The sequence below is a fragment of the Rhinocladiella mackenziei genome (assembly GCF_000835555.1).
Source record: "Rhinocladiella mackenziei CBS 650.93 unplaced genomic scaffold supercont1.5, whole genome shotgun sequence".
Lineage (NCBI taxonomy): Eukaryota > Fungi > Ascomycota > Eurotiomycetes > Chaetothyriales > Herpotrichiellaceae > Rhinocladiella > Rhinocladiella mackenziei.
Genome location: NW_013550600.1, coordinates 789,019 through 800,714, shown reverse-complemented (window position 1 = coordinate 800,714; position 11,696 = coordinate 789,019). Strand labels below are relative to the sequence as shown.

At 52.0% G+C, this 11,696-nt stretch overlaps 4 protein-coding genes across 4 annotated transcripts; 3 read left to right on the top strand and 1 right to left on the bottom strand.

Moving 5' to 3' along the window:
* Nucleotides 1-740: 740 nt before the first annotated feature.
* Z518_06762 (uncharacterized protein) lies at nt 741-2,627 on the top strand (the record flags this gene model as incomplete). The annotated part of the gene is made up of 2 exons (XM_013414892.1): nt 741-775; nt 836-2,627. 2 exons carry the CDS (start codon nt 741-743, stop codon nt 2,625-2,627), a joined length of 1,827 nt encoding a protein of 608 aa, XP_013270346.1.
* Nucleotides 2,628-3,413: 786 nt separating this feature from the next.
* Z518_06761 (uncharacterized protein) lies at nt 3,414-5,060 on the top strand (the record flags this gene model as incomplete). The annotated part of the gene is made up of 1 exon (XM_013414891.1): nt 3,414-5,060. One exon carries the CDS (start codon nt 3,414-3,416, stop codon nt 5,058-5,060), a length of 1,647 nt encoding a protein of 548 aa, XP_013270345.1.
* Nucleotides 5,061-5,229: 169 nt separating this feature from the next.
* Nucleotides 5,230-6,673, bottom strand: Z518_06760 (uncharacterized protein; the record flags this gene model as incomplete). Its single annotated transcript, XM_013414890.1, has 4 exons — nt 5,230-6,021; nt 6,077-6,121; nt 6,450-6,459; nt 6,513-6,673. 4 exons carry the CDS (start codon nt 6,671-6,673, stop codon nt 5,230-5,232), a joined length of 1,008 nt encoding a protein of 335 aa, XP_013270344.1.
* A 796-nt stretch (nt 6,674-7,469) lies between these two features.
* Z518_06759 (uncharacterized protein) lies at nt 7,470-10,484 on the top strand (the record flags this gene model as incomplete). The annotated part of the gene is made up of 4 exons (XM_013414889.1): nt 7,470-7,521; nt 7,572-7,666; nt 7,727-10,158; nt 10,211-10,484. 4 exons carry the CDS (start codon nt 7,470-7,472, stop codon nt 10,482-10,484), a joined length of 2,853 nt encoding a protein of 950 aa, XP_013270343.1.
* Nucleotides 10,485-11,696: the final 1,212 nt, after the last annotated feature.

The window sequence follows — 11,696 nt, the reverse complement described above, 5'->3', positions numbered from 1 at the left end:
TCGTGTTTAGGGCCCGTGTGTCTTAGAATCAAATCTTGAAACGAGATTGACGATGCCATGAATATTTTCGTCCGGAGTCTGGACTCTGATATCATTGTTGAAACACGACAAATCGAGATGCCTTTTTGGGTTTGAGGACCGAGCACGTGAGGTGGGTTGCGCCAGGCGCCGAGGAAGAGGGCGAACCTGAGGTTTGTCAATGAAGATTCATTGCAAGTCACCTACCTTGTTGACGGTTTCAGCAGCATTATGGTGAAATACGAGATACCTCATTTGCGATGATAGCTGATTCTGGAATCTATTAGTCGGGGATAAAACCTTCCCAGCCAAGTCGCCGGAGCGGAAAAATTTGTCGTCCGGTGAGGATGTGGAGGTGAAGAATTAGGCAGGCGGACCGACCTCTAAGCACCGTTACGAGGTACTTGTCACTGACCGCCCAACGAGGGCACATCTCCAGACTCGAAAAACATCACCGTTACCTCCCACCGCTTACTGCAGGCTAAAATCTCTGTGCCAACTTGGTACATTGACCGCTTGTGTTCTGCATTTCACAATGTTACTCCCACGGTGACCTCGTTTATTGCATCTGAACCCTTTTCAATGTACAGCCACGTCCAGTTTTGATTCCTCTATGTCGCTACGCCCACCAACCTCCCCCGCAAAGTCATTATTTCCTCCACTGGGTTTCGCCGCCACAGATGAATACCTCCAGCCGTACCATCTGATCTACCTTCTACACCATGAGGAAACAGCCTGCTGTGGTCATCATTGCTCGGTTCGCCTCGTCCATTACCTCTTATCTTCTCTGCAACATCAATTACTAATACTTCAACAGGCACGGCGCTCGTTTGGACCAGGCCGACAGGAATTGGCATACCACCGCCGAACATCCTTATGACCCTCCTCTATCGTATGGCGGCTGGATTCAATGTCAGGCTCTGGGCCTCCGGATTAGCAATGAGTTGCACCAGTTGGACAAGCAAAATGATGATTCCTCTCAAGATGGGCCGCGCAAGAAACGCAAAGTCATTATCCATACCTCTCCATATTTAAGATGTGTTCAGACCGCCATTGCTATCAGCGCAGGCATCCAACACCCTCAGAATCACACTCGGCTTCGCATGAGATCTCGTCGACGTTCGTCCCGATCCACCATCTCACCTTCTGAAGAAGTGCCGGAGGCAACTACCGAGTCTCCTGAGGCCGATCAGTCCACTCTCCAGCGCGCCACCCGTAACGAGCTGCATAATACGAATTGCTTGGGATACAATACTTGCCTTCTGAGGATTGATGCCGTTCTGGGAGAGTGGCTCTCTCCCAGTTATTTCGAGCATAGTTCTCGTCCGCCTCCCTCGGCTGACCTCGTCTCCGAAGCCAAAGCGAGCTTGCTGAAACCCCAAGAGGAGATCGTAGGCGCCGATCTCTCTGCGTCGGTGAATTATGATATGCCACCGGTGAATGGGGAAGAGAAGGAAAGCGAGCCCAGCGCGACACCACCAGCCCACGAGATGACCGGTTTGAAGGCTATGGCCGCCGTGGGACATTCCCTTCCGAAACGGCCACGAAACCTCTCCTTCGGTGCTGAGTTGGCCAACGGTGGTCGACTCTTGAACAAGGCTATTCACCGACAACCTGTCGGCTACAACCCTCCCATCCCGATGTACGCCATTGGTCCTTCGGACAAGATTCCGCCAGGGTACGTGGCGCATGCTCGTGATTTGTCGGCGGACGTCGATCAGGATTGGGACAGTCAGAAGGAGCCTCTCAACTGGGGTGATGGGGGTCCCTTCGACGAGGAATGGGGTAGTATGCATCGACGATTTCGGAATGGGCTTCAGAAAATGATTGCTTATTATGAGACACAGGCGGCGGCAAAAGAATCCCCATCTCCTGAAACCGAAGCCGATGAGGATATCGTTCTCATCTTGGTTACCCACCAAGCTGGCTGCAATGCTCTCATCAGGCTTCTCACCGGAGCTCCTGCATTACATGACGTGGGACCTGCTTCATTGACTCTGGCGGTGAGGAAACAAGATCCGCCCAACTCTTTGACACCAATGTCTCCAACGCGTCGAAGAGGGTCCCTGGATTTAGCCATTTCAGATGATTATGAGATGAAGATCGTGGCCTCAACGGAACATCTTCGTGCTTCCTCCAATCCCTTGGGATGGAATTCGCCACGACCGGGGCAATCCCCAGTATTTGCAAGTCGTCGTGCCGTAGCGGCCGAATCACCGGAAGGGTTCAGTTTAGGAGAATCTCTCTCCGGACGAGTATCCTCGACTTTGATGGCGGCTCGAAGCGTGAGTCAGAGATCATTTGCCGCGGATGCCGCTAATCTCACTGAACCTCCGACCGGACTCTGGCGGCGAGGAAGTCGATATTCGCGAGATGAGGCAGCAGATTCGAGTGATGCTGGAATCACCTCCAGTGCCCGTAGCGGTGCGACGTCCGACAGCATTTCAGAAGAGCTCTGGGGAGCCAGTTCCAGCGGATCGAAAGCTGACAGCCACCTTCTTCTACCTGTTCGAAGTGCGAGCCAACGAGGACTCTGGGGTGGTGAGTCGATCAAAAGGGAGAGAAGTCCAGGTAAGAGAAGATGGACTGCTGTTGAAAGATCCCCTTGAATTGAGAACAACAAATTGTTCTCTCTCAGTAACTCGCAGATGACCAACGCATCTTTATAAAAGCCTAATGACTCTCTACGCTGAGGTGTGGTCGGGCTTACTTAATGTAATCAAAACCCTTCTCCATCTTTAAGCGATGGCGACAACAAAAAGGCTTTGCTTTGCCTGATCCTGTCTAGCTCTATGGAAAGACTGACCACTCTCCTCATCTCCACCTCTCGATCTCCTCCCTCCCCTCTTCTTGTTTGACCATTGTGGTAGACCGTCACGCTGCCATTCTGGACTCGGCGGATTTGTCCGAAAGTATTCTTTGCTGATAGAACTCATCAATTAATTGACTCGACCGCTTGATTCATGAGAACCTTGAAATCTCCCATCGACCGCGTTGCTAAATACTCGGTCGACAACAGAGTCGTCATTGGGCGCGACAAGTGGTCTGATACGTCGTGCTTTGGAAGGACGAGTGTGACACGGTTTGGAATCCAGAGATAAGACCGCGCGCTCTGTCTCACCCATTTCTCTATCTTTGATCTCCTGTGGACATTGGCCTCCTCCCTCTCGCTATCTCACGCGTTTGCTTCTGCTGGCGAGTTTTTGATCTTGAATCGGGCGATCTTTTTGATTCCGCATTGAAGAGTTTGGCGGCGCGGACGGACGCTTCACTTATCATCATCAGGCAGAATTGGTAAACTACTCATTGAGGACGTCGCACATCGAAATAGGATATCCCGTCTTCAACACGGGGCTCAGGTGGCCCGCATAGAGCGATCTTCGGGTGAACCAACAATGGGATCGATCCCGAGCTGGAAAGAAACCGGCCGTCAACGTCGGCGACAACAACTAGAATCAATCCCTCCTCAATGGCGGCTCAAGAATATCCCGGAGGATTTCGCTGACAGCCGCTACGTGATCGAGCGGTCCGGACTGCTGAGCGCGACGGAGCTGGATATCACGAACACGGTGGGCGCGCGAAAGATCCTCCGCCGCTATGAGGAGGGTCACTGGACCGTCGAGGAGGTGGTGACGGCGTTTTGCAAGCGCGCGGCCATTGCCACCCAGCTCATCGGCTGTTGTACCGAGCTCATGTTCGAAGAGGCCATCGCGCAGGCCCGAGACCTCGATCGCTGGTACGCCGACACGGGTGCCTTCGTGGGACCACTGCACGGCCTTCCCATCAGCTTAAAGGACACCCATCAAGTCCGCGGTGTCGACACTACGGTGGGCTGGGTCGGACTGGTGGGAAAACCCGCCGGGCAAGACGAGTTGACCGTCCAGCAGTATCGGTCGCTCGGGGCCATTGTGTACGTCAAGACCAACGTGCCGCAGTCGCTCATGATGAGTGATAGTTACAATCACGTCTGGGGCCAGAGCGTGAACGCCCTGAGCAGGCAGCTGATCTCCGGCGGTAGTTCAGGGGGTGAAGGCGCCCTCGTCGGCGCCCGGGGCTCCGTGCTCGGCATTGGAACAGATATCGGCGGTAGCATTCGCATCCCCGCGGCCCTTCAGGGCCTGTTCGGCCTGTGTCCGTCGGTCGGGCGTGTCCCCTACCGTGAATCGGCACGGGATCAGAAGTACATCGTACGTCCCGTCGCCGGGCCCATGAGCAATTCCCTCTCCAGCATCGAATTGTTCATGGAAGCCTACGCCAGCCTCGAGCCCTGGACGACAGATCCGACCATCCTTCCTATCCCGTGGCGCGAGGAGCTCGCCGAGCCCAGCAAAGAGCCTCTACGTATCGCGTACATCGTCGACGACGGTGTCGTGCTCCCGCACCCTCCCATCCAGCGGGCGATGCGCGAGCTAGTCGCCAAACTCTCACAATGTGGCCACGAAATCGTGGAGTGGGACGCCTCCTCGCACCGCTCCGCGTACTACGACCTGTGGGTGAAGGCTGTGCTGGCTGACGGCGGCAAGCGGTGCGCGGACCTGTGCAAACTCGTCGACGAGCCCCTGATCCAAGGCATGCTGGTCGGCACGCCCGAGACGCTCCTCGACGCCCAGCAGCGCATGGACCTGGCCGATGCCATCTGGGAGTTCAAGCGCGAGTACCTCGCAAGGTGGAAGGAGAGCGGCATCGACGCACTCGTCATGCCGGTCACTCCGTGGGTCGGCATGCGACCCAAGACCTGGGTCAAATCCCAGCAGTACTGCGGATACACGGCGCTGTGGAACGTGCTGGATTACAGCGCCCTCACGATGCCCGTGGCCAGTGTGCGTCAGGACCTGGACGATCCGGCGACCGACGAAGGCTGGATGAAATATGGACGTGAAGAGACGAGGGGGTTCACGGATGAGTTTAATCATCGGATGTACCAGGAGTTGTGGGATGCCGGCCTGGTTCAGGGATTGCCGGTCAACATCCAGATTGTCACGGGGCGGTTTGGTGAGGAGGCGGCGGTACGGGTGGCCAAGGTATTCGAGAAGTTGCCTTGAAAATAAATCACATGTCCTAATGTATCCGAATAAACGGACCGTGAAGTTTCTTTTTGCTGATTGTGGAAAGGTGGTGTCTTTCTCAATTTCCTTGTCCAGTGGTGGTGCTACCTACGTGGAGATGTGATGGATCGAACTGTCCCTCTCCACGAGCGCATTGCAAGCAAAATCAAGTGACTTTCTGGATAAAAGTCTCAATCTTGGGGCTCACAACGTCAAAGGCTTCTTCGGGCAAGTAATGCCCATACCCATCACCGACCCCAAAGACCTCGTAGTCAACACCCTGACCCACCCAGTCCTTCCAGATCCCTTGCACATCGATCCGAGCGCCGAGTTTCGCTTGGGAAAACATGACGAGTAACGGCACCCCGAGTTTTCGACCGGCCTCTTGGTCTTGTTCTTGTTCTGTTGCCTCCGGAGCCGCACCCGCTGCGTAGTCGAGACTAGTATAGTAGATGGTCTCCCGCTGTTCGAAAAGAGCGGAGTAGACGTCCAGCGCATTATGGGCCGTGATCCGGTTCAGGGATTCCGAGTTCGGACCGGCGATCCGTGTATGGGCTTCTTTGGCCCAGCGACCGCCGCCGAAGGCGGAGAGCATTTCCGTTGCAACGTCCGGGTTCGCGAGCAATGGCCAGTGGAAATATCCTGAACAAATGGCTGGGTTGGCGAAGGCTTGCCATTGGGCAAGTGTGGGCACGATATCCAGGAGAATAGTGCCGAGGACGGTCAGGTTCAGTTTTTCACACGTGGAAGGTGATTGAGGCGGGTGCGAGAAGTCGACGGACAGGCGATGCGAGATCCGCGCACCACGGTCATGGCCTCCGAGGATGATACGTCGAGGTCTTGGAGAGGAGATGGTGTTGAACACCCTGGAGAGGGATTCCAGCAACGCGGTACCGACTGACCGTTTGGAATTGGCAGCCTTGTCTTCTATTGGAGTGGAGATGCCGTAACCTGGGAGCTGGAGGAGTGGGACTAAGTATTGAAATGAAGATCTGCTTGAAGAGTGGACCTACTTCGGGGACATAGAGGGAGATCTTGCCTGAGAGAAGAGGGACGATCTGTTATTTGGGTCTGTTAGGCTTTTGTAGAGGTAGGTCGGGAGCAGAAATATACAAAGCCAAGTCGGGTGCCAATAGTCACGAGGGGTTATACATCTCTCACTCTGGGAATCCTTTCCATACAAGTTCAACGGTCAGGATGATGGACCCAGAGTTGATGCCAGGAATAACAAACAGGTTATTTATTCTCTTGATATGAGTTGAGCGTCCTCATATAAGTTTTCAACCAGGGGCGGTGAGTTGAAGGTTCGTGCTACTATCGCATAACCCGCCATCACTATTGGCAACCACCTTCGGCCCGAGAGAACAAGCGGGGTTCATGACTGACATGGCGCCATCTGCGTTGTAGTTAGCCTTGGTAGTTTTCAGGACACTTGATTGATATGCTCACATGTATGCAGATTGAGGATAACCATGGATGAGAGTCAATATGGGAGTATCTGGGCCTAGATCAGAAGTGTAGCTGTGGACTTCTGAACCCGAAGACGTCTTGGTGACGTTGTGGGTGAGATTCAAAGAGCTGTAGAGGGATTGGGTTTGTGCTGCGGCCATGATGAGATACACGATGGGGAGGGTCTTTCGAGTCCAAGTGTCCAAGAATGATGGATCATAGAATCGTTAGGTTAGATACCAAGTATGTTGTCCTGTCCGCTTTTCTTATACTTTTACGCGTATATTGTATTACGTATTGCTGGGGGCCTTTATGAGGCTATCAGTGATGTCGTGATCAGAGGCATTGGACATGAGAGACGACAAGGTCTTTTTGTCTGCGGAGAAAGGATGATGAATAGTAATACGATCCATGGAAATGCGCAGGCAGTTCACGTGAGCTCACGTGAATTGGAGTCACATGAGACCACGCGCATTCAACTCATCTGAATCAGGGCATTAAACAAGGTTCAACATTAGCGGCATCTCCAGGGGGCCGGTGAACAAATAAGCCACTCTCTTGGGCGTGTCGTAACCCAAAACGCCTGCACTTCACCGCGTGTACTTGTACCAACCAGCTCATCTGTGCCCGCGCCCTGCACCTTTGAATTTAACCAACGTCTCTATTCACTTCTCTACACCGCAGTTATCACATCACCATCACTTCTCTTACACATTGATTGTGCTGTGCACATCACCCAGTCCTAGACCTTTACCCAGACTCCCACTTTTCCCGTGCCCCGATAGCGGACAATTCTCGCCCAAAGAATCCACAAGGTCACCCTGTTTACGACCCGCGTCGTCGGGCCTACAATCCCTGGTCTGATGCTCTCCTCCTGGCCCGATTGACAATAACTCATCTTGCACAAATATGGCGTATGTTGCATCATTCTCCATGTCCTCGACATTGAGCTAACCTATGAGTTCTAACTCCGCCGCGGCGAGCAGCGGAGGAGGCAACAACATCAAAGGTTCACCATCCAACCCACCATTCACCGGCTCATACTGACTGCTCTTCCAGTTGTGGCCCGTTTTCGCCCTCAGAACAAAGTCGAAATTGCCAATGGAGGCCAACCTATGGTCCAATTCGCGGGGGATGACACCTGCCTGGTTCAGGTCTGTCCTTGCCACCGTTCCTTTCATATGATACAATATAATAATTGATGCTCTCTCCAGTCCTCCGAAACCAATGCGCCTTTCACCTTCGACCGAGTCTTTGGTATGTCCTCTCAGCAAGCCGATATATTCGATTTCTCTATTCGATCCACCGTCGAAGATGTTATGAATGGTTACAATGGTACCGTTTTCGCGTACGGTCAAACCGGTGCCGGAAAATCATACACCATGATGGGTGATATGGATGATCCCGACAAGAAAGGTATAATACCGCGAATCACCGAACAAATTTTCGACTCCATTCTCGTTCACGGTTCGGCCCAGATCGAATACACGGTAGGCATCTCCTACTTGGAAATCTACATGGAAAGGATACGTGATTTGTTGAATCCCGTCATGGACAATTTACCCATCAATGAAGGGCCCAAGGGTCCCTATGTCAAAGGACTTCGAGAAATCTATGTCAACACGGTCGACGAGGTGTACACGGCCATGCACTTGGGCCAACGATCAAGAGTCACGGCCTCCACCAACATGAACTTGGAATCCTCCCGATCACATTCCATCTTCTTGGTCACCATAAATCAGAAAGACGTCAATACCGGTTCGCAAAAGAGTGGGATGCTGTACCTGGTGGATCTGGCCGGTTCCGAAAAGGTCGGCAAGACCGGTGCGAGTGGTCAAACTCTGGAAGAGGCCAAAAAGATCAATAAGAGTTTGAGTGCTCTCGGAATGGTCATCAACGCCCTTACAGATGGAAAATCCACCCACGTTCCCTACCGGGATTCTAAATTGACTCGAATTCTGCAAGAAAGCTTGGGTGGTAACTCGAGGACGACGTTGATCATCAATTGTTCTCCCAGCAGCTACAACGATGCAGAAACGGTCAGCACTTTACGATTTGGCATGCGAGCGAAGACCATCAAGAACAAGGCCAAGATCAATGCCGAATTAAGTCCGGCCGAACTGAAACGTCAACTCAAGATCGCTCAAAACCAAGCCATGACCTTCGAGAAATATATCGCGTCTGTAGATTCCGAGTTGCAATTATGGAGAAAAGGGGAAATCGTACCCAAAGACAAATGGGTTGCTCCCTTGGGAGGTGCCGGCGGCAAGTCAGAATCCAAGACGAGACCAGAGACTCCTTCTCGAGCACCCTCGGATCTCCTCCGATCAGAAACACCCAGTCGACCTGATTCGCGAGCGGGCGAAAGGTCGAGCACCCCCAGCATTATTCTTGAGAAAGATGAGCGAGAAGAATTCCTCCGACGAGAAAATGAATTACAAGACCAGCTTTCCGAAAAAGAGACGCAAGCGGTCAATGCTGAACGAAGCCTTCAAGAAGCACGAGAAGAATTGAAAACGTATAAAGAGAGTGCCATGCGGGCAACCAAAGAAAACGAAACCATCTCCGACCGACTCAACAAGACGCAATTGGAATTGCAGAAATTGTCCTACCAAAGTAAAGAGGATGCCATTACGATGGAGGGTCTGAAAGATGCCAACTCCGAACTCGAGGCGGAGTTGATTTCACTCAAGCAACAACTCCTCGAGCACAAGATGAGCGCCAAAGAGACGACCGCGGCTCTAGATGAAAAGGACCGCAAGAAGAAAGAGAAGATGGCCAAAATGATGGCCGGCTTCGATCTTGGAGATAATGCCTTTTCCGACAACGAAAATCGTATGCGAGATATGCTGGATCAAGTGGATTCCTTACATGCCGCGAGCATGAATGGCGAAAGCGTGCCCACTCCTGTTTTGGAGGATCTCCGAGCCAAATTACTGGAATCACAAAATCTGGTCCGACAAGCCGAGAAATCCTTGACTGATCGAGCCGAGAATGATGCCGAAGAGCGCACTATCGCGCTAGAAGAGAAATTGGCCGCCGTTCAACAAGATTATGAAGAATTGCTGACCCGCAACCTGAGCTCCGAGGATGTGGATGAGGTCAAGGCCAAACTCGAGCAACTATACTCAGATCGCAAGGAAACGCAATACGAGCTCGTCCAAGATCTGAGAGATCAACTGACTCACAAGTCGCACGAAATCGACCGGCTGCAAAAATCTATTACCGACCTGCAATCCCGCAGTGTGGCCAATGGACCAGCCCCCGTGTCCAACGGAGTCACCAACAAGACTCTTCAACAACAGATTGCAGACTTTGATGTGATGAAGAAGAATCTCATGCGCGACCTGCAAAACCGATGCGAACGGGTGGTGGAGCTGGAAATTTCACTCGACGAGACTCGAGAACAGTACAACAACGTGCTTCGATCAAGCAACAATCGTCAACAACAAAAGAAGATGGCATTCTTGGAGCGCAATCTTGAACAACTGACCGTGGTGCAAAGACAGCTCGTCGATCAGAACACGAGCCTGAAGAAGGAAGTCGCTATAGCGGAGCGGAAATTGATTGCCCGAAACGAACGCATTCTGAGTCTGGAAAGTTTGTTGAGTGATAGTCAAGACAAGTTGACCGCGGCCAATCATCGGTATGTTGTTGGAACCGCAAAGGAAATATATGTGGGGCTAACAACAATTCAGATTCGAAGCACAGCTCGCTGCTGTGAAAGAACGTCTAGAAGCAGCGAAAGTTTCGTCGAGAAATGTGGCAGCCGCTGGTGCTGGTGGAGCAGGCGGGTTCAATAGCCTCATGAATGCTGGCGCCCGAATAGCAAAACCTCTTCGTGGAGGAGGTGGTGCCCCAACGGGTCTTGATGGCGCCAATGGTGCACCCTCCTTACCTATTATTTCGAATCTGAGTGCATCAGAAGGTGGTAACAAGCGGAGCAGTTGGTTTTTCAACACAAATCGATGAGATATTTGGGCCTCATCTGAGAGGGTCGTCAAGATATTTTCTATTATGCTGCAAACTTGGTATCTCGGTCTAAGGCTTGATGCATGGTAGCGGAGCGGGCGAATAGAAACAGAGGTCGATGTTTGATGCGCTTATTGATTCGCTGACTGATGGAGTGTTTATTTATGCATAACGAGCGATGGGAAACTTTCCTACTATACTATTACTGGGCTGGTTTGAGCTGACTTGACTTGGCTTGGTCTGAGTTCCCATGGTATGCGGTGCTTCGAGGTTCAAGATCAAGAATTCCAGACGCTTTTTCAACCTCTACTGCTACATTTTGTAACCTTGGTTGTGGAATCGAGATCCAGAAGACTTCCGGAGAACAGATGACTTGCTGGCTGTTGGAGCCAAACCAAAACCGTGAGATCTGAGGAGTGTCCCTTCCAGGAACCGCAGTTGTCAACACGAGCTTCTGTTCTCTCTCTCTCTGTGCATATACATAGTACTGTCCCGTGGAAGGTCTAGAACACATCTACCGATATACTTATTATATTCTCAGACTAGCAATTTTGTCGTGGCACGAGCTCTACAGCCTGCAATTTCAGCAAGAGTATGGTTACTCTCAATTACATCTGCATCCTGTAATCGAACATTTCATGATTAGGTCGGCCTTGCGCCCGACTCCCATACTATCTTGGTATTGTTCAGAGCACGATAGTCCAATGCCCCTGAAAATTTAACACCGAAGAAAGGAGAGGCTCTTGATTGGACATCCCAATCACACATCTCCACAGTCGGGTCCAGCTTGCGCCCGACGTCAATCCATCTGCCCTGCAATTTTAGCACGGAAGAAAGGGGAGGCCCATTGAGGACGCTCGACGGAATCCCTGACATCGATTCTAGAATCTCCATGGCACCAGCGTCTTCCCTCCCGATCAGTTTCCCTGTATCATTTGGAATTCCCCAGGACAAAAGTTTCAATCGGTGGAAGGTCGAATGAATGATTTTCTAAGAGGAGTCACAGCTGTCTTATTTATTCCAGTCGCGCAGTTGCAGAGCTTCCTGCTTTCACCGCTAGGTGGAAAGGCTACTATGGAATGTCTTGTTGCTCATAACCTATCGGGCGGCCCAGCAATCCTTCTCCGATCAACTCAATCCTCCTCAATCGCTCATCGCCTGTCTTGACAGGCTTTACATCGAATGACGGGTGGTCCAAACAGGACGGTTGCA